The 26,778-nt window shown below is 49.9% G+C and overlaps 1 protein-coding gene, 1 long non-coding RNA gene and 1 pseudogene across 2 annotated transcripts; 2 read left to right on the top strand and 1 right to left on the bottom strand.

Moving 5' to 3' along the window:
• The first annotated feature begins 799 nt into the window (after window positions 1-799).
• On the top strand, window positions 800-26,778 carry F10 (coagulation factor X). The gene is made up of 8 exons (XM_039473345.2): window positions 800-941; window positions 6,789-6,949; window positions 16,766-16,790; window positions 17,641-17,754; window positions 18,845-18,976; window positions 21,597-21,841; window positions 24,694-24,811; window positions 26,165-26,778. Exons 1-8 carry the CDS (start codon window positions 872-874, stop codon window positions 26,764-26,766), a joined length of 1,467 nt encoding a protein of 488 aa, XP_039329279.1. The 5' UTR covers window positions 800-871; the 3' UTR covers window positions 26,767-26,778.
• LOC141581580 (uncharacterized) lies at window positions 5,548-6,791 on the bottom strand. The gene is made up of 2 exons (XR_012514267.1): window positions 6,097-6,791; window positions 5,548-5,804 (listed from the first exon to the last, which is right to left on the bottom strand). It is a non-coding gene; the product is annotated as an uncharacterized LOC141581580 (long non-coding RNA).
• On the top strand, window positions 7,606-11,481 carry LOC104651450 (small nuclear ribonucleoprotein Sm D2 pseudogene; annotated as a pseudogene).

Genomic DNA, 26,778 nt, shown 5'->3' with positions numbered 1-26,778 from the left:
CCACTGAGCAGAGGAGTGCTTCTGGAAAACGCCGTGTTGTGATGCAAGATGAGCTGGAGCTGCAGCAGCCAACCCGCCGGCCTGCAGGCAGAGGTTCTGCGCTGGAGAACAGGCCCAGGGGCCCGCTTGGTCTCGGAACAGTGTGGCCAGTGGTGGGGAGGCCAGGAGGGGTTTCAGGCAGAGCCTGTCCCTCCAGATGGTGAGGGGAGGCCCACTCCCCACGGCAGTACATGCTGGGGCCACGTGGGCACAGAAGGTTTGAGGGTGGGTGGGACAGGTACCAGCCTGGCCCTTGGGAGACCGTGGTGCGGACGCCAAGCCCCTGCCGTGACTTGAGACCACCAGACACCACCCAGAGAGTGAACATGAGCAGAAGGACCCGCCCAGAAACAAGCACGGCCTTGGAGCAGCCGCCCTGAGGCCCAATCCCACAGTCGCCACCCGTGGCCTCCGCCCAGGCTTCCTGCGCTCTAACCTCAGTTTTCTGTGCTAGAAAAACGACGGGAAAAGTGACTCTTTTATGTGATCGTGAGGACGGAGAGTTAAATGTAAACATCTGGAAACTACAAAACAAGCACGAAATGATGCTTTTATTCGCTCTTGGAACAGAACGTCCCCACGCCCACGGCAGGCCCTGGTTACTGATGAGGATGGGGCTCCACTGGGCCCCTCAGCTCTGCCTGGGGAAGGTGGGGCCAGGCCGGCTGTGTTCCCAGCGTGGTCACTCCCCTGCCTCGCCAGCAGGCCCTGGCTCCAATCAGGAGGCCTAAGCCAAGTGACAAGCAGCGGGGCAGCAGCCGTCCCAGCCGGGGCGTGGACTTTGCTCAGGCAGCCTCCCGCGGAGGACGGGGACACGGTGCTCAGCCACACCATGGGACGCCCACTGCACCTCGTCCTACTCAGCGCCTCCCTGGCTGGCCTCCTGCTGCCCGGGGGAAGCCGTAAGTGCCCCTCGCCCTTCAGACTCAAAGGCGGCAGGGGAGCAGGGAGGGCGGCCGCCGGGGAAACCCTCTCGTCTCTGCAGCCGGGGCGGTGGGTGGCTTGGCCGCTGTCAGGGGCTGGCCTCGGATGGCTAGGCTCGGCCTTTCTAGCCAAGGACATTCCTGTGGCTGAGAGTCAGACGGGCAGGTCAGAGGTCACAGAGGCCAAAACGCAAGGACAGAGTCAGCAAGGAGAGGGAGGGAGAAACAGTGAAATGGGAGACCTGGAGGCAGAGATGGAGAGACAGGGACAGGCGCAGCGGGGGACACAGAGGGAGGGGTGGGGGCAGGCAGAGGCAGGACAGCTGGCCGTCTGCCACCACAGGGAGGACGGGGAGGGGGCACCACAGAGGAGCGCCCAGGGAGGAGGAGCTGAGCCGAGCCAGCGTCACTGCCCTCGGACTGGCTCCGCACAGCTGGACTGGGGGGGCCACCAGGGATGTCCAGGACCCCAGGCCTGTCCAAAAGCAGAGGCCCAGGAAGGGCAGAAGCCAGGCAAGGCTGGGGGCAGCAGAGGAAGAGGAGGCTCCTCTGGTGGGGACGTGGGAGACGGGGACCCTAGGCTTGTGTGCGTCCTGGATAAAGCGGACAGGCAGGGGCACCTAGCAGACACAGGCATGGAGGAGGGTGTGAGGGAGAGACGGAGCAGGGGAAGACCCTCGTGAGGAGGAAAGGGGAGGCCCCTGGGAAGGCTGAGTGGACCCTCAGACTTGGATAACGCATCTGAGGCTGAGGCCTTGCTGACCCGAGCGGCCCCCCGCCCGGTGACACCAGCGCTCCAGCCCCATTGCATGGGGGTCCGCCACCCCACCCTCAGCCCGCTGCCCGCCCCCAGCCTCTGTCCCCTGAGCCCGCCTCTCACTGTCTTCCACACGGAAGGGGACCCCCCTCCATGGAGTAATGGGTGCTTCCATCTCCCCCAGCTCCTCCCCACCCCTCAGGCCACACTGCCCCGTGCAGGAGCCCTGAGACCTCTGGACCCACAGGAGCATGACACCCTTAGCCGTGTGGAGCTGGCCTGGCCCATGACCACGACTGTGGTGTCTCCGGGGCCAGCCTGCATCCTGGGAGGACATGGTCAGCACCAGAGAAGGCGCCAGGCCGTCTCCCTCCCCCACTCCGCCTCAGAGGCCTTAGCAGCTGCACTCTGGGGTGGGTGGTCCCAGAATGTCCCACTCAGGACCTTGCTGTGCACACTTTTTATTTTAATAAAATCAAATACGCACAGCACCTGCAGCCTAGCCTTGAAACGAACATGGCTGTCCTGGCAGTCACGAAGCTCCTCTGGGGTGGTGGGGCCTCAGCACTACGTGGCTGGGGCTGCTATGAGAAAGGACCATGGACCAAGTAGCTTATAGCCACAGAAACATTTTTCCCACAGCTCTGGAGGCTGGAAGTTCAAAATCAAGGTGTCAGTGGGGCTGGTTCGTCCGCAGCCTGGGGGAGAGTCTGCTGTGGGCCTGTCTTCCGGCGTCGGGTGGCAGTGGCCTCGGAGCCGTGGCTTGGGGGTGCATCACCGTCACCACTGCCTCCATCACCGCGTGGCCTTCTCATCACAGCTGTTTTTCTGTGGGTCTTCTTTCCTCCCGAAAGGACACCAGTCATTGGATTTAGGGCTCACCCTACTCCTGTAAAATGTCTTCCTAACCAAATACATCACAAAACTTCTATTTCTAGTTAAGGTCACGTCTGAGGTTCTGAGAAAGACATGAATTTGGAGAGGTATTATTCAGCCCTGTCCTGACACCTGTGAGTGTTTTTGCAATCCAATAAAACTTTTTATTTTTCATAAAATCAGGACACGCACAGCGCCAGCCTCTAAACGGCCGCTGTTGGACTGGCAATTACTAACGCTACGTGACTTCAGGTTCCGTCTTTACATTCAGCAAGTTTAAATCCATTCTTCATGAGTTTTGACCCTACTGGCTGAAATTTCTGCTTGCTGGTAAAACCTGTTCGAATGCAGTTGCTGATCATGGAAGTCGCTGACGTTGCCGCAACAAACGCGACCGTGTGTTCAAGGATTGCGACACTCCTGACAGCTTCTGAACAAATGCACGCAAGAAACAAAACCACACAACCGACGTGTGTTGAGTGTGGACACTCCAGAACTCTGATCTGGATCAATTCCATTCGTTTCTTGAGACGTGTCTAAAAACCTTGGCGCATTTTAATTTCGTTTTGCCAATCCCACTTTACTCACATCAGAAAATGTGGCCACGTGGCCGAGGCCCGACCTACTCAGCCTGGCTGAAACGCTGATGTGGCTCAGCAGTAACCGACGGCGGAGGTGCCCAGATTCAGTCCAGAGGCCCGGGCCAGGCGTTCAGTCTTTCCATCATTCCCTTAACAAATATTGGTTAAGTTCCGGTCTTGCCAGGCGTGGGGACACAGCTGTGACCAAACAGACCAAGTCTTTTTCCAGCGGAGGGAAGGATGAACCTGTCAACGTGTAACGTCAGAGAGGGGTTAGACGCTAGCAGACAAACAGCACAGTGTAAGGGGCTGGAAGAGAGACAGGTGGGGGCAATGTCAGAGAGCGTGGTCAGGGAGGGCCTCTCAGGGGGAGCTGGGGCCGGGCCATGCAGGTATCTGCGGAAAGAATGTTCCAGACAGGGAAAAGACTGGTGCCAAGGTCCTGGGGTATGAGTCTTGGGCTCAGCCTAGGTCAGTGTGGAGCCCTGTGTGGCAGAGAGACATGAAGGCAGAGCGGAAGGTGGTGTGGCCTGGGAGCCCTGGCTGTGGGAAGACCCTGGGGTCGGGTTCTGGGTGGTCTTTGACTTCCATGCATCATCTCTTCCACCCCGTGCCCGCCACCTGCATCCTCCTCCCCACCCGGTCCTGCTCAATTCTGTAGGCAGTGTCCTACCCCCCTGAGCTGGGGAGAGGTGAGCAGGCTTCAGGGAGATGGGAAGCAGCAGGAACTGGGCGAGCACTGCACAGGAAAGGTGAATTCTTAGTGGTGAGTCAGCCTGGGGATGCTCAGAGCCGGATGCCAAGGGGAGCAGAGGTGTGGTCGGCACTGCAGAGCAGCGAGCTCCTCTGAGTCAGAGGGTGCGAGGGACTGACCAGAAACAGTGAGGGCATCAAGCCCTGGCTGAGTGGCAAGTCTGTGAACCGTCACTGTGGCTCTAGGGCAGCAGAGAGAAAACCAGGCGTACGTCAGTCTGGCACAGGGAAGGAGACCAAGTGGAAGAGAGGTAGGGTCGAGAGGTGTTCATGTGGACGTGCATGAGAACATCACGGGCAAGGCAGGATGGGGCCTTCAGACCCCAAGTGGAGCCCCGGAGGCCACCAGTCCCAATTTGGAAAACACTGAGCCATGCTTGGATAACTTGTCTGAGGCTGTGGTCATCCCAACATGAGAGCCAGGGGTCCCGAGGGAGACGGGCATTCCCTGCCCCACTCTCAGCACCCTAGGTGACTTTGTGGAGTGAGGTGACATGAGGCTGCAGGTTGCAGCAGGGAGCCATGTGTACAGACCTGCAGGAGCCACGTGTGGGCTTCGTCTCAGAGCAAGTGCTTGAGCAGACATGCAGAGTAGTGGGGCAGGGTCAACAAACAGTAAATCTAAGCCTAGCGTTGGTGGGATAATGTCGGTGTCACTTAAGAAATGGGGAATTTGGAAGATAAAGTAACGGAGATAGGAATGAACCTAAGATTTATTGAGCACCTTCTGTATACCAAACTCAACACTAGAAGTTTATACACTCTTTAAAACAACTCTAAGAATAGGTATTATTATTCTCATCTGCCAGTAATAAGTAGTAAGTGAGTAAGATGTTTTTGAAACCCAAAATTGCTTGGTTCTGCAGTCTTGTTTTTAAATCTTGGACATGGAGTCTGGAGTTCTGAGATGAGGGAAGGCATCTGTCATGGTGAGAGAGCCGAAGACACGGAGCTCAGGACAAGTCAGTGCTAGAGAGGTCAGTTTGGAGAGTCATCTTTATAGTGGTGAGACACTGAGTTTTTCAGTGGAAAAAAAGTACAGAAAAAGACTACAGAGCCAAGAAAAGAAGCTTGCCAGTCATGCCAGTGATTTCATGCTTGCCATGAAATCAACTCGGTATTTAAAAAAAAAAAAAAAAAAGTAGAAAACTTTGCACTAAGCTTTTTTTTTTTTTTTTTTAAATACTAATCAGTGCTGTTTCTTGAAAGCTGGCATATGTGTGTGTCCTGGGACTTCATACATTGTACTTCTAGAGCTTGTAACCAAAAGAGCATCACAAACCACCACATTACAAAGAACGGAGACCTTAAAGACAGTGAAGCCAGGCTGAAGGGGCACAGCTTGAGCCAAAGCACGGGGCAGAGTGGGCTGAGCACTCTGGGGGAGAGGGATTCAAGGAAGGGGGCTTGGGTGGCCCACTGAGCCGGCGTGAGCATGTGAGGAGGCTGATGAGCTGACTGGATGGGATGTGTCTACTTCTCCAGAGCAGGGTGCATGGGTCTAGAGCAGGTGCCTCGTGCTGTACCTCATAGAGAACTGGGGAGAGAGACAGCCATTCCCTTCCACAGTCTCCAAAGTGCCTGAGGAAAATGTTGATGAAGAAGCCAAACTCTGTAAAATCTTTGAAGAGATTTATTCTGAGCCAAATGTGAGGGCCATGACTCATGACACAACCTTGGGAGGTCCTGAGAACATGTGTTCAAGATGGTTGGGTCACAGCTTGATTTTATGCATTTTAGGGGGACAGATATCAATCAATAAGCATAAGGTGTAAACTGGTTCATTTCAGAAAGAGGAAAGGTGGGGGCTTCCAGGTCATAGGTGGCTTCAAAGATACTCTGATTGGTAATCAGTTGAAAGAATTATCTAAAGACCTAGAATAAATAGAAAGGAGAATCTGGGTTATGATAAGGGGTCGTGGAGACCAAGGTTTTTGTTATGTAGATGAAGACTCATAGGTGGCCACCCTTAGAAGCAATAGATGGCAACTGTTTCCTCTACAGACGTTTAAAAAGTGCTACACTCTTGGCCAGATGCCATGGCTCATCCTGCAATCCCAGCACTTTGGCAATCACTTGAGGTCAGGAGTTCAAGACCAGCCTGGCCAACATGGTGAAACTCCGTCTCTACTAAATACAAAAATTAGCTGTATGTGGTGGTGCTCACCTGTGGTTCCAGCTACTCGGAGGCTGAGGCAGGACAATGTCCTCCTGAGGCAGGAGAATGGCTTGAACCTGGGAGGCAGAGGTTGCAGTGAGCTGACGTGCCACTACACTCCGGCCTGGGTGACAGAGCGAGACGCCATCTTAAAGGGAAAAAAAGGTGCTCGACTCTCGACTCAGAAAAAGACATGGGAAGGTAAGGGGGTTCTCTACAGAATGTAGGTTCCCCTGAGACAGCTCTGCAGGGCAATTTTATAATACGTTAAAGAAATACAATTTGAGGTGAAATAATGTCTTTTAGGGCCTGCTATATGTCATGCGATCCTATACTAGACAAGTCAGGTTGGAAACCGGCATCCATTGCTACAGAGAATCTGTTTGGTCGGTCTTAAGCTCTCTCACTGCAGAGGATGGTCAGCTGTGCCTGAATTCCAAAGGGAGGAAGAAACAATGAGGCACGTGGGACCCCCCTTCCCGTCACGGCCTGAACTCGTGCTTCAGGTTCCTATGGAATCCCCTTGGCAGAGAGGAGGGGTCCACTCAGCAGGCTGGGGGCTTAGAACTTGATTTTTGGTGCCCAAGGGAGTGACCCGCCTTCCGTGATGTGGACGTGGTAAGGGCCGCTGCCGCCGGGGGCGCGGCGAGGGGCCCGCGGAGGGTGACCGGAGCTTCTCCCCTGTCCTCCCCGTCTTCCAGTGTTCATCCGCAGGGAGCAGGCCAGCGCCGTCCTGGCGAGGGTCAGGAGGGCCAATTCCATCTTAGAAGAGTTAAAGAAAGGAAACCTCGAGAGGGAGTGCCTGGAGGAGACCTGCTCCTACGAGGAGGCCCGCGAGGTGTTCGAGGACGGCGCCCAGACGGTAAGGGCTGGGGCCGGCCGGGGGCCAAGGAGCTGGGCAGGGCGCCCTCGCGGGCCCGCAGCGCCGGCCCCGACCCCGGGGGTCGCCTGGAGGAGGGCGCAGCGCGCGGAGGGGCTTTCCGGGGCGGGGCCCGCGACCGAGGCGCGGCCGGGTCCCGCCGCGGGGATGTCGTGCCGCCCCGGCCGGCTCCTTCCCGCGAGGACTCCGCAGGGAGGGTGCGCCCACGTGCCCCGGGGTCACCGGGTCATGCCGGAGTTAAGTCCATTGACCTAAAAGCCAACACTCGCGGCCTCGGCCAGCGCCTCACCGAGCTGCGGCACGCCGACACCGCGCCCTCCCGCGCCCACACCGCGCCCTCCCGCGCCCACACCGCGCCCTCCCGCGCCCGCAGCGAGAGGGCGATCGCCGGGCCCGCGGCCAGCGGCAGTGCGCATGCGCACAACGGACGCCGGCCACGAAACCCCGCGCAGCCGCAGAGCCCGCGCTGAGGCTGGGCCGCGAACCCAGCATCGCGCCTGCGCGGCAGGAAAACCGGCTGTGTCGCCCGGCGACACACCCAGCACTGCGCCTGTGCCGCGGGAGGAGCGCGCTCACAGCGGGCCGCGATTGCGCAGCCTCAGCGCCCCTTCCCCGGAAGAGGCGGGGCTTCGGGCGGACGTGGACGTGGACGAGGGGCCTCGAGGGGTTTTGAGGCCTCATCCCAGGCCTCAGGAAAGGGGGCTGCGGGGCGGGACTCTGAAGTGTAAGTGGGCGGCGGTGATCCGGAACTGACAAAAATGAGCTGAAGAGAAGAGAGCAGCCAGGAAGGGGTCCAAGCCAGAGCTCAGTGAGCAACCGCTAGGCCAGCCGTGGCTGCCGCCACCAGCCACACCACTGACTGTGGACCCGAATGGAAACTTCAAGGCTCCATGCAGGTCCCCAGCATAGGCCCCCGCCAGAGGTTACTGTGGAAGACCCCCGCAGCCTGTGACCACCTGACTGACGTCACCCTGAACATCCATGCCAAAATAGCTGGGGATAGTTCACCTTCTAATGATCCCTGCAGTCTGGAGTGGAGTTGCAAGTTATGGCCACGTCGAGGAATTCTGAGTCAGTAAATAAACTCCCACAGGAAGACATATTGGGAGTCCAGGAAAATCTGGGAAACGCCAAGAACGGCGAGCGAAGCATCAACCCCTGCGGAATTGCATTGCTGTCTCCTGGCTCACATGTTGCCTCATCCTTACTATAGCCTCAAAGGCAAGGAGACCCAGTATTATTTGAGTACTTGGACTTGATCCTGGGTGACTTTTTGAGAAAGCAATATGATCTGCCCTGAGATCACCACATATACGAGAAGTTTTTTGGATGAGTTGAGATTTCTAGACATTGAAACCTTCTTGATGAACATCTTCCCAGGGTATCGGGGCTAAGCCTTTCATCACCTACCACAACAAGGTGGGCATTAACTTATATTTGAGAATTGCTTCAGGACTCTACCTTAAGATGCTGGTTAGTGGCATTGATTGGATTTATGAAATTGGATGCCAGTTAAGGAATAAGAGAATGTATTTGATTTGCCACCCTGAGTTCAGCACCTGTTGGTTCTACATGGTCTATGCAGACTATCATGATCTATTGAAATCCCAGAAAAGACTGTGGAAATCCCAGAAAAGATTATTCAGGGGTGAAGCACATCACAGGTGGTTCCAAGGTCACCCACCATCCAGATGGCCCAGAAAATCAAACCTTCTGCTCACCCTTCTGGAGAATCAGCATGGTAGAAGAGCTTGAAAAAGTGCTGGGTGTGACGCTGCCAGAAACTAACCTCTTTAGAACTGAAGAAACAAAAAATTCTTGGTGATTTCTATGTAACAAAAGCTTTTGAAAGTCTTCCACCTCGGACCACAGCCAGGCTCCTTGATAAGCTTATCAAGGAGTTCCTGAAAGTTACTTACATCAGTCCCACATTTGTCTGTTGTCAGTTGCAGATAATGAGCTCTTTGACCAAATGGATCATTCTAAGAATGTCTCACTTAGCACTTTGAGCTATTTGTCATGAAGATAGCTGAATGTTTCCATGCAGCAACAGCAGCAGCTGTTGACAAACAAGACAAGGCCAGTGAAGATGATGAGGCCACGTTCATAGGTGAAAACTTCTGTAGAGCCCTAGAATATGAGCTTTCCCCCACAGCTGGTTGAAGTGTGACAATCAAATGTGTTACCATATTTCTCATAGACTCACAACATCAAGAAAATACTTCTGCCTCCTGGCATGAAACTTGAAAACAAGGAAGAGAGTATAGCAACCACTAATACAATGGAAATCACAACATTGACACTTCTATCTAGAACATTTAAATTGTCTAAGTTGTGTGATTCAGGTATCTTTGCATTTCTGCAAAAGATCAAGATCTACTCTAATTCTTAATTAAATTAAGAATTCCTTTTTATTCCTTGTTAGCAAATAAATAATTTGTCTCTAATAGAAAAAATTTAGAATTTTAGCAACTATTTTCAAATATTTCTTATATATACATATTTTTCTCCACTGGTAGAATTTTTCTTTAATAAAATCATGCTGATTCAAGTTTATGTTTAGCTCAGCATCATTTCTCAAACACTCTTCTTCTATATAGCTATGCTATATTTTATCGAATGATGCATTTACTTCTCACAGTTTGGCCGTATCACTTATTTCTAAATACTGCTTTTAGGGAAACAGATACGCATGCATTTCTTCTAGATTATTTTCTAAGAATGGCTTCTCCAGAGAGAGAGATGACTGAATTAAAGGTTATCAACAAGTTCCAATTCCAGATAAGATGAAGAAACCACATTGCACACCATCTCTCCCACTAAGTGTAGCTCCAAAACATGGATAGAATGCATGTAGCAGCTATTTGAGGACTCTTAAAAAGTAAATTACAGTGTATTGAGGAATAAGACTAGAATTAGAAGTACTATATGATACAACTGGCTGTGAGTTTATCATTTTTTCCTCCAGTCTTCCAGACATCATTTGACCTGAATCCAGTGGACATTGATAGGATTCTCAACAATAGCAGAGTACACTTTATTTCCACCTGTGGAAAATTCCCCAAGGTAGACTATATCCTGTGTCTCAAAGCATACCTCGATAAAAAGATTGAACTCACATAAAGTATGCTCTCTGACCATAATGTAATTAAGCAAAAAATTACTAACAGAAAAATAACTATAAACTTCCCTAAGTACTTGGAAATAAAGTCACACATGTATAAATAATCAGTGAGTCAAAGAGAAAATTTTAAAGGAAGTAAAAAGTATTTGGAGCTAAGCAAAAATGGGTATGTAACACAAAATCTGTGGGATGCAGCAAAAAAAAGCAGTGTTTCAAGGGAAATTTATAGCATTCAATGCTCATATGGGAAAGGAAAGAAAGTCTCAAATTGTTTACATAAGCTTCCATTTTAATAAAGTAGAAGAAGACAAAAGGAAATTTAAAAAGCAGAAATCAAATAAATTGAAAACAGGGAAACCAGAGTGAACCGAGAGCTTAGTGACCAACATGAGCCTCCTCAACAAGCCCAAGAGTGAGATGACCCCAGAGGAGCTGCAGAAGCGAGAGGAGGAGGAATTTAACATGGGGCCACTCTCTGTGCTCACTCAGTCCATCAAGAGCAACATCCAAGTGCTCATCAACTGCTGCAACAATAAGAAACTCCTGGGCCGTGTGAAGGCCTTTGAAAGGCACTGCAACATGGTGCTGAAGAACGTGAAGGAGATGTGGAAGGAGGTACCCAAGAGCGGCAAGGGCAAGAAGAAGTCCAAGCCAGTCAACAAAGACCACTACATCTCCAAGACATTCCTGCACGGGGACTCAGTCATCGTGGTCCTGCAGAACCCGCTCATCACCGGCAAGCAGGAGCCACCGATCCCTGTCAGTCAACAGAACTCACTCCCCTATCCTACAGAGACCGCTGCCACTGGTGTTGAGAATAATAAAGCTCTGTATTTTTTTCTAAAAAATAAATAAATAAATTGAAAACAAAAATAATAGGCAAAATTAATAAGCTAATGAAACTCAAGACTGACAGAAGAAAGAACAAAAAAGTAACTATGTTTGGAGTGAAAGAGAGGGGACATCACTACAGAAACTGCAGATGTTAAATGTATAATAAGAAAATACTTTGAACAACTCTGCACATATAAATTGGGATGATATTTGAACAATTTGAATGAAATGGGCCTATTATTCAATACCACAAGCCACCAAAACCTACACAAGATGAAAGAGATATCTGCCAATTCAATTCTTTTTTTTTTTTTTTTTTTTTTTTTTTGAGATGGAGTTTTGCTCTTGTTACCCAGGCTGGAGTGCAATGGCGTGATCTCGGCTCACCGCAACCTCCGCCTCCTGGGTTCAGGCAATTCTCCTGCCTCAGCCTCCTGAGTAGCTGGGATTACAGGCACACGCCACCATGCCCAGCTGATTTTTTGTATTTTTAGTAGAGACGGGGTTTCACCATGTCGACCAGGATGGTCTCGAACTCTCGACCTCTTGATCCACCCGCCTCGGCCTCCAAAAGTGCTGGGATTACAGGCTTGAGCCACCGCGCCCGGCCAATTCAATTCTTAATTAAAGACCTTCTGAATAGTAATGTTCAGGTACAGATGATTTCACTGGTAGAATTTTACCAAACATTTCAAAAAGAATGTCAATTCTATATGATTCTTCTAGAAAATAGAAGAGGGAACATTTCTCAGTTTGCTTTAGGCCAGCATTACTCTGATGGCAAAACCAGACAAATACTGAAAACAAAACCACCCTATATAACAATATCTCTCATGAACCTAGACATAAAAATCCTCAACAAAATATTAGCAAATTGAGTGCAGCAATATGTTTTTAAAAGAATAATACTACACCATGACCAAACAAGTTTATCTGGGGCACACATGGCTGGCTCAATATTAAAAAATAATTATGTAATCCACCATATAAACAAGAGAACACCCACATAATCATGTCAATTGAGGCAAAAAAGAAATTTGGCAAAATTTAACATCCATTTATGATTTTATAAAAAACCTATCAGAAGAATATCAATAGGAAGAAATTATATCAACATAATAAAGCTCATCTGCAAAGAATCTACAGTTGATATTATACTTAAAGGTGAAAATTGAATGTTTTCTTTCTGAGACTGGGAACACCACCAGAATGTCCATTCCCAACACTCCCAATTCAACATTACACTGGAAGTCCTAGCTATAAAGAAGTCCTTCAATAGGTCAAGAAAAAGAAATAAAATTATCACTATTTGAAGATAACATGATCATGCATATAGAAAATTGTAAATAATGTGAAGGGGGGAAAAGCTTGCTTTAATCCATTCTCATGCTGCTATGAAGAACTGCCCGAGACTGGGTAATTTATAATAGAAAAAAAGGTTTAATTGACTCACAGTTCTGCATGGCTGGGGAGGCCTCAGGAAACTTACAGTCATGGCAGAAAAGGAAGCAAACATATCCTTCTTTACATGGCAGCAAGAGAGAGAAGAATGACAGCTAAGCAAAAGGGGAATCCCCTTTAAAAAAATCAGATCTCATGAGAACTATTACCAGAACAGCATGGAGGAACCACTCTTATGATTCAATTACCTCCCACTGAGTCCCTCCCACTACACATAGGGATTGTGGGAACTACCATCCAAGATGAGATTTGGGTAGGGACGTAGCCAAACCATATCAATGCTCCTAAAATTTACAAATGAGTGTAACAAAGTCACAGAATACAAGGTCAGCACACATATTTTAATCATATTTTTATGTAGTAGCAATGTACAGTTAGTTGTAAGCCAAAATTTTTAAAATGCCATTTGCAGTTGCTTCAAAGAAAATTATATACTTGCATGTAAAGCTAATAAAACATATACAGGATCTTTATCACGAAATTTGCAAAATTCCAGTGAAAGTATTTAAACAGACTTAAGTAAGTGGAGACACATAAAATGTTCATGGATTGAAAGACTCAACTTATTAAGATATCAGGGCCGGGCGCGGTGGCTCAAGCCTATAATCCCAGCACTTTGGGAGGCCGAGGCGGGTGGATCACGAGGTCAAGAGATCGAGACCATCCTGGTCAACATGGTGAAACCCCGTCTCTACTAAAAATACAAAACATTAGCTGGGCATGGTGGCACGTGCCTGTAATCCCAGCTACTCAGGAGGCTGAGGCAGGAGAATTGCCTGAACCCAGGAGGCAGAGGTTGCGGTGAGCCGAGATCACGCCATTGCACTCCAGCCTGGGTAACAAGAGCGAAACTCCGTCTCAAAAAAAAAAAAAAAAAAAAGATGTCCATTTCCCCCAATTTGATCTATAAATGCAGTACCCTGCCAGTCAAAATTTAGCAGATAGAGACAAGTCGATTTTAAAATTTATGTGGAAAGGTAAAGGAACTAGAATGGCTAAAACAATTTTGAAAAGGAAGAATGAAATGGGAGGAGTCACACTATCATTCTAAGACTCATTATAAAGCCACATTAACTACAGAGGTATGAATGGGTGGCATTGGTGAAGGAACAGACACATAGCTCAGTAGAACAGAATAGTGAGTTCAGGTGTAAACCAACACAAATATGGCCAGTTTATTTTTGACAAAAGTACAAAAGCAATTAAAGAAAGAATTGTCAGCCAGTCACAGTGGCTCACACCTGTAATCCTAGCACTTTCATGTAGGTGGATTGCCTGAGGTCGGTTGAGACCAGCCTGGCCAACATGGTGAAACCCCATCTCTACTAAAAAAAAGTACAAAAATTAGCTGGGCATGGTGGTGTGCACCTGTAATCCCAGCTCCTTGGGAGGCTGAGGCAGAAGAATCGTTTGAACCTGGGAGGCAGAGATTGCAGTTAGCTGAGATCGCGCCATTGCACTCCAGCCTGGGCAACAAGAGTGAAACTCCATCTCAAAAAGAAAGAAGAAGAAAAAGAATTGTCTTTTTCAACAAATGATACTAGTCTCAGTCTGTTTGTGCATCTATAAAAAAAAAATAGCTCAGACTGGGTACCTTATAAACAGAATAAAGTTATTGCTCACAGGTATGGAGGCTGGGAAGTCCCCCAAAATCAAGACACCAGCAGGTATGGGGCCTGATGAGGGCCTGGTCTGTGCTTCCAAGATGGTGACTTGTGGCTGCATCCTCACCTGATGGAAAGCAGAAGGGATGAACACTGTGTGAAGCCTCTTTTATAAGGACAATAATTCCATTTACAAGGGCAGAACCTTCATGACCTAATCACCTCTTAAAGATCTCATCTTTAATACTAGTACATTGTCAATGAAATTTTAACGTATGTATGGGGAGCATGTTGAGACCATAGCAGTGTTGGAACAATTATATATTTACATGCAAAAAAAGCACCTGACCTAAACTTCCTAACTATGCGAAAGTGAACACAAAATGGATCGTAGATCCAAAGATAAAATATAAAACTAGCAAACTTTTAGGAGAAAATACAACCGAATTTATGACATGGAGCTAGGCAAAAATTCTTAGACATCACACCAAAAGAATGATTCATAAAAGAAAAATGTCATAAACTGGACTTTATCAAAATTAAAAACTTTTGCTCTGCAAAAATACACACTGTTAAGAGAATAAAAATACAAGCTACAGACAGAAAATATTTGCAAATCACATGTCCAACAATGGAATCATATTCAGAATATATAAAGGAACCTTACAGCTCGAAAGAAGAAAATAAACACCCAATTAAACACTGAACAAAAGACCTGAACAACCACCACACCAAAGAGGATATATGGATGGAAAATAAACATGTGAGAAGATATTCAACGTTATTAGCTCTTACAGAAATGCAAATTACAACTGCAGTGAGAATGACTACATGCCTATAAGATAAAAAACACTGACACATAACAGCGTTGGTTAAGATGTAGAGCAAGCGGAACTTTGATACACTGCTTGCGGGAACGCACAATGGCACTGCCACTTTGAAAAGGAGTTTGACAGTTTCTTATAAAGTCATAGAAGGTCACCATATGACTCAACGATCCCATTCCTGGGCATTTATCCTACAGAAATGAAAATGTATTTCCACATAAAATTCTGTACATAAATGTGGATAGCAACTCTAGTCTTTTTTTTTTTTTTTTTTTTTTTTTTTGAGACACGGTATTCCTGTTGCCCAGGCTGGAGTGCAATGACACAATCTTGATTCACTCCTCTGGCTGGTTCAAACGATTCTCCTGCCTCAGCCTCCCAAGCAGCTGGGATTACAAGTGTGCGCCACCACGCCAGGCTAATTCTTGTACTTTTAGTAAAGATGGGGTTTCACCATATTGGCCAGGCTGGTCTCGAACTCCTGACCTCAAATGATCCACCCGCCTCAGCCTCCCAAAGTGCTGGGATTACAAGTGTGAGCCACCACGCCCAGCCAGCAACTCTGTTCTTACTTGCCAAAAGGTAGAATTAAGATAAATGTCTTTTGCTGGTTGTAGTCATACAGCATAATAGTTGTCAGCAATAACAAGGAAGAAACTATTGATACAACAGTTTATTTACAACATTTTGTACATTTGTGTACAAGAATAACTTGGATGAATTTCAAAGACTTTGTGTTGAATGAAAAGCTAGTTTCACAAGGTCCTATAATGTACACGTTCATTTACGTGACATTCTCAATAGGTCATTATTATTGTGATGAAGAGCAGATTAGTGGTGAAGCAAGGTTTGCCAGGGGTTGGCAGGTGGGAGGGTGACAGCATGGGGAGTTCCGGGGGAAGGAAGGAGCTCTCCTGTATCCTGCTCGTGGTAGTTACACAAGGCTCTACATGTGTTGAAAATCATAGATGTGTACACCAAAACCATGATTTTACTGTGATAATTTTTAAAATAAAAAAGTAAAACAACGACATGTTTGCTTCCTAGGGCAACTGTAACAAAGCACCACAAATGCCTTAAAATAGCCAGGATTTATTGTCACAGCTTTGGAGGCAAGTCCAAAATTAAGGTGTTGGCAGTGTTGATTCCTTCTGAAGGGTGTGAGAGAGTCTCTGTCCCAGGGTCTCTGCTTGCCTCCGGGGCACCCAGCACACGTGGGCGCCCTTGGGTTGAATTGGTCCAATGTCTGCTTTCATCTTCACATGGCCTTCTCTCTCTGTGTCGCTGTGTGACGTTCTCTGTCCCATATAAGGATGTGGTCTTTGATTTAGGGCCTGCACTGACCCCGCATGATCTTATCTACAGCCTTGCCTCGTAACAGCTGCAAAGACCCTATTTCAGACTAAGGTTATATTCTGAGGCTAATGCAGGTCGGCCTGAATTAGGGAGGACACTATTCAACCAACCTATTTTTTTTTTTTAGAGAATTAAAAAAAATAAGACCGCGGACATTTTTTAGTATAATACAGCTCTTGATACCTAGTTTAAGCTAATCAGCAATAAACATTTTTCAGCTAACATAATGACTATTGACAAGCATGTGACTCTTGTCTGAATGTTTAGCACATCAACTAAAAACCATCCACTGACCAGCAAACTGAGCAAGCTATTTTTGGTGCAATCCATTTCTAGGTAATTAACTTGAAAATATTTTCAATATTCAACAAAGATGGTGCATTTAAGATGACTGAAGCCACATCTTCACAGATGCAGAAGATCTGGATAACTTTTCTCTTTAGATAGAATAGTTCTAGAACAATTCATTCCTAAAAGTGACTTCTGTTGGGGAAATACCCTATTCAGGTTAAGTCACTCAGTTTTGGTTGTTATTGGTGGAAAATGTCTCTGTTTTTCCTAATGTATTTTTTAATCTTTGTTTTCCTTTTAGAATGAATTCTGGAATAAATACAAAGGTACGTTTTTTATTGTTTTAACCTCAAGTGAGGGGTTCATTAGGATATTTGAATTTTGAAAATATGTCCTGAATTTCCTTTCTGCTTTTGTTTTAATCTTACTCATTTAAGACTTTTTCCCTCAGGGTGTTTCCATAATAGTTATTGTAAAAGAGTTTTTAGAGTAATTTTATACTAATTCTTGTTTTGTTATTGACTTAGAGATAGATACTTAAATCAGTCCATTCCCATTTGAGGATACCAAATTCCATAACTTTTCTTAAATACAAGTGTATTAGGTAAAAGCCAAAAACAGTCTGAAAGATCAGATTCCCTACTAAGGTAACCACCTTGGTTTCATGCTTAGTGGTGTCGGAAATGGTATCAGTCATTCACATTTCTTGAAATGACATCTGGACCTATCTCTAAATCAGATTGTGTAAATCCTCCAAGAAATGTGAAGTCCTGTGTTAGCCTTCGCATTCTCATTTCGCCCCCGGCTCATTTGGAAAGAGGAACCCTAACATCCTCTCCCGTCGAGGCTCAGCCCAGAAATGAGTGCCATGCTCTCGCCTTCTCTGTATCCTTCCAGCTGGTCCCTGTGGTTGCCTCTGACGGAAAACTCACAGCAAAACACCTCAGCAGAAATTAGAAAGTCAGGCCAGTGATCCACCTAGATAAAGGCGTCACGTACACACGGCCACAAGAGGGGGTGGAAAAATAAAGTCCAAAGAGGAGGAGTTGTTTACAGAGGAACAGGAAGCCATTTCCAGTTCCCTGAACAGCAGTGCCAAGGTCAGCACAGCAAACCTGTTTCCATGATGCCCAGAAACGGCTTGCAGACTCCAGTTTCAAAATCCTCTCTTTGCAGACGGCGACCAGTGTGAAGGTGATCCTTGCCAGAACCAGGGCAAATGTAGAGACGGCCTCGGGCAATACACCTGCACCTGTCTAGAAGGATTCGAAGGCAAAAACTGTGAATTATGTAGGTTCCTCTGCTTGATATACCTTCAGATCAGACTCCCCTGAAGAGTAGCAGGTGGGACGGGGGAAGAAGTGCAAATGAAACAATCTGAAGTCATTACTGATTTATAAAGTCTGGGCTCTATTATGCTGTGCCACTATAGAATAAAAAAGCCCTAATATGTCCCTCAAATGACTCGGTTTGGGACACAGTCACTTCTCGACTCCTCCGAGATAGACTAGAACGTTGAAGTGTGGGATCCATTCACGTGTAAACAAGAGTGGACTCTGTTTTCCTTGGGGCCAAGTGCATTGCCCTGTGACCCTGTGCAGTGATTCTAAATCACCTCTTATTGATGTGTGTGGATGCAGGTGTCAAGGACGAATAGTGGAGATTGTCCAGTTATAAAAATTTGATACATTTAATTATCTCTACAAGGAAACATCACTAAGAGCTTTCTCTAATGTGGTGATTAATTTTTAACTAAAGAGTTAGGTTACTATTAGGTCAATTATCCCTAAGGAAAAAGATTAGCATTTCTTTTAAAGTACTTAATTTATCATCTTTAGGCCATGTTCTTAGATTGCCTTACTTTTGAATTTTCCCTGATGGGAATATCAATTACACCTCATTCCATTACAAGTCCAGAGACGCCTCCCTGGGACACCATTTGGTCACTTATGAGGCATAATCCTGCCCAGGCTCCCAGGGCTGTGAATGTTTTCTAAAATTCCATGCATGTTGACCTTTGCACTGGGATTAACTTTTTCATTAAAACACACGCAGAGGGATATGGAGTCAGCATACTGTGAGTGCTGCTGGGGCAGGGGGTGCCGGCCAGCCAGTATGCGTGAGGGTCAGGTCCCTGGAGCCTGGCGTCTGCCGAGGAAGCCAGGCTCCACCAGGCACTGCACCATGAGCTCCCCATGACCCTCAAGGTTGCCCTTTGAGGCAAGTGTGCCTGTCGCCTGGCTCTGGCTGGCCCTTTGCTCTAGCCCAGTGGCCACTTTATGGCAGAAAGACAAGTGGAGGTAGCTGGCAACCTTGGGCCAGCCCAACCTCCATGTCCCCAGCCAGATGACCCCAGAGCCAACATGCCTGTCTCTTGCAGTCACACGGAAGCTTTGCAGCCTGGACAATGGGGACTGTGACCAGTTCTGCCACGAGGAGCAGAACTCAGTGGTGTGCTCCTGTGCCAGTGGGTACATCCTGGCTGATGATGACAAGGCCTGCATTCCCACAGGTAGGAGGCACGCTGGGCCACAGCTGCTGATGGGCCGGGCAGGGAGCACACACCCACGCCGGTGGGCAGGGACATAGGCATGTTCTGGGTGGGCCTGGCGGGTGACAGCAGCCCCAGGAGGGTAGGAGTGAGTCCTGGGCTCTGGGCCCAGGCCCAAACATGAAGACCACAAGGTTTGGAAACAGACCCATGATTTCTGTGCACCAGATGTGCTGTTTAACCTCAGCTTCCTCATCTGGTAAATGGGACCAACACTCTGGCCTGAGTGCCTGGGTGACCCCTGGAGCACCTTGCAGGATGCCTGGCCCACCACAGGCCCTCGGTCTCCCTTAGGACCGGGGGGGATCCACCCATGCCAGGGAGCTGGGGGGACCGCAGGCCCAGAGCACCAGGGCAGGCGAGGGGCAGAGGTGGCCCAAGAACTGGCGCTAAGGAGCGGGCCTGGGGTGGGGGTCAGAGGACACTCAGCCTCTGAGCTCGCGCTTCCAGAACCAGTGTTCATTGAACTTATTTTTTCTTTTCCTTGATGAAAGTGGACAACAGGTGCCCAGAGGGCAGTGAGTATAGGACAGACCGGGGCCCGGGCAGGGTGGGGACAAGCCTCCTTGTCCTGACCCTGTGGGCATCGTCTGTGCTGGGCCTGCCTGGCTATGGGCGCTTCTGCACAGCCAGCACAGACCGCGCCCTCGAAGGCAAGTCCTAGACATCACAGCTGCTCGTTGCACAGCGACCCCATTCCCACTCCCAGCCAGCCCCGCTCACAGCTTTAGCCTCACCCAGGGGTGCATTGAAATGCAAAGGCCCAGACCTGCCTTTGTAACCCAGCTCACCTTCCCACCTCAGGCACAGCTCGGCCCCCAGACTGTGTCCTGCCTGCGGCTGCCATGACTATCCCTTCCAGACACAGGTCACTCCTGAGCACCCCGAAGTCATTTCTTGACATACGCACAAATATTTTTTAATTCTAGAAATAATCACAGATTCACTTAAAACCAAGCGTGATGTTTGAAAATAAAATGAGGGAAACTATTTCCTAGTGCAAAAAGTTTAGGCCAAGCGCAGTGGCTGATGCCTCTAATCCCAGCACTTTGGGAGGCTGAGGTGGGTGGATCACCTGAAGTCAGGAGTTCAAGACCATCCTGGCCAACATGGTGAAACCCTGTCTCTACTAAAAATACAAAAATTAGCTGGGTGGTATGGTGGCAGACATCTGTAATCCCAGCTACTCGGAGAATGAGGCACAAGAATCACTTGAACCCTGGAGGCAGAGATTGCAGTGAGCCGAGACGGCACCATTGCACTCTAGACAGAGCGAGACTCCATCTCAAAAAAAAACCCAAAAGTTCAGTTCCACCTAATGGATGAACTCAGAACTTGTAAGGATAGTGATTGCACACATGGGCAGAGTTGAGGCCTGCAGGGGATTGGGGGTGACGGCACCTGCAGCTGGCGAATTCGCCAGAGCCCCCTCAGACCCTGCAGGAGCACAGCAAATAAACAGCTGAGCGGTGCCCCTGCCATCCATTTCCTCCATCTCCTCTCCTCCCCTGCTCCCCACACCCCTGCCTTCCTCCCCTGCTCCCCACACCCCTACCTTCCTCCCCTGCTCCCCACACCCCTGCCTTCCTCCCCTGCTCCCCACACCCCTGCCTTCCTCCCCTGCTCCCCACACCCCTACCTTCCTCCCCTGCTCCCCACACCCCTGCCTTCCTCCCCTGCTCCCCACACCCCTGCCTTCTTCCCCTGCTCCCCACACCCCTGCCTTCCTCCCCTGCTCCCCACACCCCTGCCTCTCTCCACTTGTCTCACCGGTTCGCTTGGCCCTGCCCCCGGTCAGCTGTTGTACAATAGGAAGCTCCGGCCGTCTCTCGGCCTGGCCTCCCGGGAGCTGTGTGCTCCCTTCTGTGCCTCTGGTTGTTTTCGTGCAGTGTTCCTTCTGCCTGAAAACTTTTTTCTGCAGTGTTTCGTTAGGAAAATTTTCAAACACACAGCACACCGGATAGAAGTTCACAGGGAGCCACGCACGCCCAGCGCCTGGGTTCTCCCATCGGCACCCTTGTCCAAAAATATGGGAAATATTTTTACCCAAACACCTAAGTCCTATGGAAATAGGTAGCACCTTAGGGCCTAATCTTGGGTTGTTGATTTGGACTAATGCTGCCAGATTAAACAAATAAAAACACAAGACTCAATTAAATTTCAATTTCACATACACAAGAAATACTTTTAGGGTAAGTATGTTTCCAGTATTGCATGAAGCATACACATGCTAATGCATTCATCCCGGGTAGCCCGGCCCGTCCGCCCTCTGTCCATCCGCACACCAGGCTTTCTTGGCTTGTGCATTTCCAGGCAAATCGCAGACGCCCACACTCCCCTTGCTGCCTGGGCTGCTGCCTGGGGTCCAGTGTTCACCGCTGTCACTTGAGGGGGAGCCAGTGCCGGACAGCGGCACTCCCCTGCAGACCCACCCCTACCGACCTGGGGCTCCCCGCAGAGCCCCCGCCCCTCCCGGTGCCGCTCTGCTGCTCCGGCTGTGTGACTCTTCCCCCACAGGTGAGCCTTGCAGGTGTGGGGAGCCTCTCGCTGTGCTGAAGGCCCGGATTGTCCTTTCTTTCAGTGCCCTACCCCTGTGGGAAACTTACCTTGGAACGCAGGAAGAGGTCAGTGGCCCAGGCCACCAACAGCAGCGGGGAAACCCCCGACAGCATCACCTCGCCACCGCACAACACGAGCGACCTGGACCCCACCGAGAACCCCTTCGACCTGCTGGGCTTCAACCAGACGCAGCCCGAGGGGGAGGACAACGACGTCGTCAGGATCGTGGGTGGCCGGGAATGCAAGGATGGGGAGTGTCCCTGGCAGGTAACAGTGGGGACAGCCCCTCGGGCCTGCTGGCCGGACCACCCGACCCGCTGCGTACCTCGGGGAGTAGCAATCCGGGAAGGCACCAGTCCGCACTGGGACAGAGGGGCTCTGCCACCCAAGCCCCCCTGCCTGTCCCTCCCTCCCGGCAGCTGAGAAGGCTGTGAGCTCCGCAGGGAGCAGCCAGGGCTGAGGGAGAGGCTGGGCCCAGTCCACGCCCCCTCACCCGCATCCCACCAAGAGCTTCTGTGGCTGCGTGTGGCGTGTCCAGGACGCTGTCCTGTGAAAGAGAAAAGAAGGAGAAGGCGCAGCCATGCCCTCAAGTGCCCTCAAACCTCCCTGCACCAGAAGGAGACAGGGCTGAAGCCCGGGAGCCACCCAAGCTGCAGGGCCCAAGCGGGCAGGAGGAGGGCGAGGGGGTGGGTGAGGCCTCCGTTCGCTCTACTGTTCGATGGAGGCAGGAAGATTCCATGTCCTCACTTCATTTTTAATTTCAGAAATATTTTTTACCCAAACACCTAAGTCCTATGGAAACAGAGGGTACCTTGGAGAAAAACACATCTACTTATTTTCAAAGGTAGAAAGAAAATCACTCTTTAATGTTTTCTTTATTAAGACACAGTACATTGCTCTGTCACCCAGGCTGGAGTGCAGTGGTGCAGTCTCAGCTCACTGCAACTTCCACCTCCTGGGTTCAAGTGATTCTCGTGCCTCAGCCTCCCAAGTAGCTGGGATTACAGGCGCCCACCCCCACGCCCAGCTATTTTTTTTATTTTTAATAGAGACAGGGGTTTCACCATGTTGGCCAGGCTGGTCTCAAATTCCTGGCCTCATGTGATCCACCCTCCTCAGCCTCCCAAAGTGCTGGAATTACAGGTTTGAGCCTCCATACCAGGGCCTAATCTTGGATTGTTGATTTGGGCTAATGCTGCCAGATTAAACAAATAAAAACACAGGACTTTCAATTAAATTTCAATTTCACATAAACAAGAAATATGTTTGGGGTAAGTATGTTTCAAGTATTGCATGAAGCATACATATGCTAAAAAGTATTTTCTGTTTATCTGATTCAAATCTAACTGAAGGTATTAATCAGTTTTCACACTGCTGATAAAGACGTATCTGAGACTAATTTATAAAGAAAAGGGGGTTTAATGGGCTCACAGTTCCACCTGGCTGAGGAGGCCTCCCAATTCTGGCAGAAGGGGAAAGGCACGTCCTACATGGTGGCAGCAAGAGAGAATGAGAATCAAGTAAGAAGGGTTTTCCCTTATAAAACCATCAGATCTCGTGAGATTTATTCCCTACCCCGAGAACAGTATGAAGAAACTGCCCTGTGATTCAGTTACCTCCCACCGGGTCCCTCCTACAACACACGGGAAATATGGGAGCCACAGTTCAAGATGAGACTTGGGTGGGGATGCCGCCAAACCATGCCATGGGCATCCTGTATCTTCTCTGCAGTCCTCACTTGGACTTGAATTTTCAGTGCCCAAAGCCAGAATGTCCGCTCCCAAAGCAAGAACTTCAGAGCCGCCAGTACCCTCAGGAATCCCTCCAAGGCTTCCTCCACCCCAGGCCATGTGGTGGGGAGCCTCTGTCTAATTATAAAGAGCTGAGCCAGAGGGAAGCGGTGAAGCAGCTCTGACCCCTCATCCGTGTGACATGTTTGTTGAGGGCTTTCTACGTGCCAGGCACTGAGCTGGGTGCTGTGTAGGTGGGATATGAAACTGCAAACCCCTCTTCTAACACACAGAAGTCTAAACCTAGTTAGGGAGCTGAGACCCAAATCCTCCCAATCCCAGGCACTGTGTGTCTCAGGCAAGAACTGGGATACAGGAGACCCCACTGAGGCCCATTGGGATGAGCAGGAAAAGCCTCCTGTGGGGCTGGGAGCTGGACTTGGAGCCCCAGGCGGGGTTTTGGAGGGGGTCCCGGGCAGCCGGCAGGACGGAGCACCCTGGAGGGCTCCTCAGAGGGCCCCTGCTGGGTCTGTTGAGGTTTGAGATTCTCGTCTCCTGGTTCGAGTCTTGGCAAGTGGCCTCACCTGCACCTTTAGGAAGAACGGTTGGTGTTCATTTCTTAGAAAGCCTGACTTCCCCTCACGTCAGCTGGATAATGAGTTGATAAATTATGCAAAAAAGAGGCAAAAACATGACCCCTTTTCTAGCCATGAACATTTTAAGAAATCTTTTAAGACTGGGTGTTGTCACTAGTCTCACTGGCCGTCACATGCACCCAGCCCCTATCGAAAGACAGGAAACTCCCCGGAGAAAAGAAAGCCAGAATATCCCAGGCTCCAGACATGTAAGTCCAGCTCCCTGAGGATAGCGTGGGGCACCCCGGTCAGTGCTCGGTCCCGGGGGACCCCTCACAGGAGCTGCCACAGGGATCCCCAGGAAGCCACCTGGGGTGGAGGCGTCCGTGCCCCGTGGGGGACGGGCTCGCTCTGCTGAACCGTGGGGGCCCCAGGCAGACACACCGGCCCGGGCAGACGTTTCTGCACAGACTCCCGGTCCCAGGTGGAAATGCTGCCACGAAGGTGGAACAGGCTGCTCCCCCAGCGAGCGTCTTCTCCAAAGCACGGACAGATGCACTCTGTGCGTGAGACTTTAGAGAATGCTGTGATGGGTCTGGAGGAAAGAAAAGATGATTCTCTGCATCCGTGAGTGTGCAGCACAGGTGGAGAAAAGAGACGGACAAGGAGCTGTCCTCGGGTGGACAGCAAGAGACCAGAGAGGCCGGGCTGGCACGGGGAGGGCCGGGCAGTGCCACCTGAAGAGCTGGCCTCTCCGTTGGGCACCACCTGTCCGCCCTGGCCAGCCACACTGAGCCTGTCACGTCTGTCACAGGCTCTGCTCATCAACGAGGAAAACGAGGGGTTCTGTGGTGGCACCATTCTGAGCGAGTTCTACGTCCTCACTGCGGCCCACTGTCTCCACCAAGCCAAGAGATTCAAGGTGAGGGTAGGTAAGTGACACCCAACAGCACCCAGGGCCGTGGAGGGGGGCACAGTCACTGTCTGCTTCACAGAGACCACTAGAGCTGATAGAATTTCCTGGGAGCACTAGTTAAAATCCTGAAATCCTATTTGTGGGGTTAGGGGCGTTTCACAGAAGAAGCAGAGGAAGGGGAAGAGGGAGGAGAATGGGGAGGGGGAGGGGACCCAGCCCAGCTCTTTCCCCCTGGGTGTCCAGGTCTCGGGTCTTCGAGTCTCTGGGTCCCAGGTCTCTGGGCCTCTGTGCCCAACTAATGTTCTGTGTTTCAGTGTGTTTTCCTGGGAGCCTTCCAGACCTCCCTCTCTGTTCAACATACTCTGGCCACCAAGTACCTCTGTCTCTTCTGTTTCTGTGCGTGTGGAATTGTTTCACTCACATCTGTCTTCGTCCTCTAGACCCTAGAGCTGTTCAGTGCAAACCTAACACAAGCCACAGATGCAAGCAATATATGTAAATTGATACTTTTGTAACATTAAGTGTTCTATTACACATCATAAAATACAAAAACAGGCCGGGCACAGTGGCTCATGCCTGTAATCTCAGCACTTTGGGAGGTTGAGGCAAGGTCAGGAGTTCGAGACCAGGCTGGCCAACATGGCGAAACCCTATCTCTACTAAAAAATACAAAAATTAACCAGGCGTGGTGGCGGGCACCCGTAATCTCAGCTACTCAAGAGGCTGAGGCAGGAGAACCACGTGAACCCAGGAGGTGGAGGTTTCGGTGAGCCAAGATCATGCCACTGCACTCCAGCCTGGGCAACAAAGCAAAACTGTCTCAAAAAACAAAACAAAACAAATATATATGTGTGTGTTTGTGTATCAGATTTTATCATCTGATATATATATGTCAGATTTTCCTAATATATCTTATGTAACTCAGCATGTTGAAAATCTTATTTTTTCCGTGTGTATGCATGTGAAAGGTGTAATAAGACATTCTGCACATTTTCTTTCATTCTAAGACTCTATTTTACACTCACTCTCGGCCGGCAGCCACACCGCACAGCCTGGGTCTGGGATTCCAAGCCTTTGGCCCTGGGACACCTGGTTGGTGCCCATGACTGGCACTGAGGATGCACCAGTCAATGGACACAGAGGGGCGGCCGTCCGAACAAGCAAACTGTGAGACGTGACCAGTGGGTCCCTGGTAGTGAGGCGGAAGGTGGTTTTTATTTGCTGTTTTTGCACTTTCCTATCTTGTTTAAATTTTCCAAAGTGACCACGTGCCATTTTTAATCAGAAAAAAACGTAGCTTCCTTGAAAAGCAGCGGATGTGCAGAGGCACATCCGGGCTGAGCTGAGCGTGTCCTGCCCGTCTTCCCAGGGGACCGGAACACAGAGCTGGAGGAGGGCGGCGAGACCGTGCACGAGGTGGAGGTGATCATCAAGCACAACCGGTTCTCGATAGAGACCTACGACTTCGACATCACCGTGCTCCGGCTGAAGACGCCCATCACCTTCCGAATGAACGTGGCGCCCGCCTGCCTCCCGGCGCGGGACTGGGCCGAGTCCACGCTGATGACACAGAAGACGGGGATCGTGAGTGGCTTCGGGCGCACCCACGAGAAGGGCCGGCAGTCCACCACACTCAAAATCCTGGAGGTTCCCTACGTGGACCGCAACACCTGCAAGCTCTCCAGCAGCTTCACCATCACCCAGAACATGTTCTGTGCCGGCTACGAAGCCAGGCAGGAGGACGCCTGCCAGGGGGACAGCGGGGGCCCCCACGTCACCCGCTTCAAGGACACCTACTTCGTGACAGGCATCGTCAGCTGGGGAGAGGGCTGTGCCCGGAAGGGGAAGTATGGGATCTACACGAAGGTCTCCGGCTTCCTCAAGTGGATCGACAGGTCCATGAAAACCAGGGGCGTGGCCAAGGCCGAGAGCCACGTCCTGGGCGTCAACACGTCCTCTCCATTAAAGTGAGATCCCACTCAA

The sequence above is a fragment of the Saimiri boliviensis genome, chromosome 16, assembly GCF_048565385.1.
Source record: "Saimiri boliviensis isolate mSaiBol1 chromosome 16, mSaiBol1.pri, whole genome shotgun sequence".
NCBI lineage: Eukaryota > Metazoa > Chordata > Mammalia > Primates > Cebidae > Saimiri > Saimiri boliviensis.
The sequence above is the reverse complement of the archived record's forward strand: the minus strand, read 5'-3'. Positions and strand labels throughout refer to the sequence as shown.

Coding starts and splice junctions, on each gene's coding strand:
- F10 (XM_039473345.2), top strand. CDS start 872: ATGGGACGCCCACTGCACCTCGTCCTACTCAGCGCCTCCCTGGCTGGC. Junction 16,791..17,640: donor ATTCTGGAATAAATACAAAG/GTACGTTTTTTA, acceptor CTCTCTTTGCAG/ACGGCGACCAGTGTGAAGGT. Junction 17,755..18,844: donor AGGCAAAAACTGTGAATTAT/GTAGGTTCCTCT, acceptor TGTCTCTTGCAG/TCACACGGAAGCTTTGCAGC.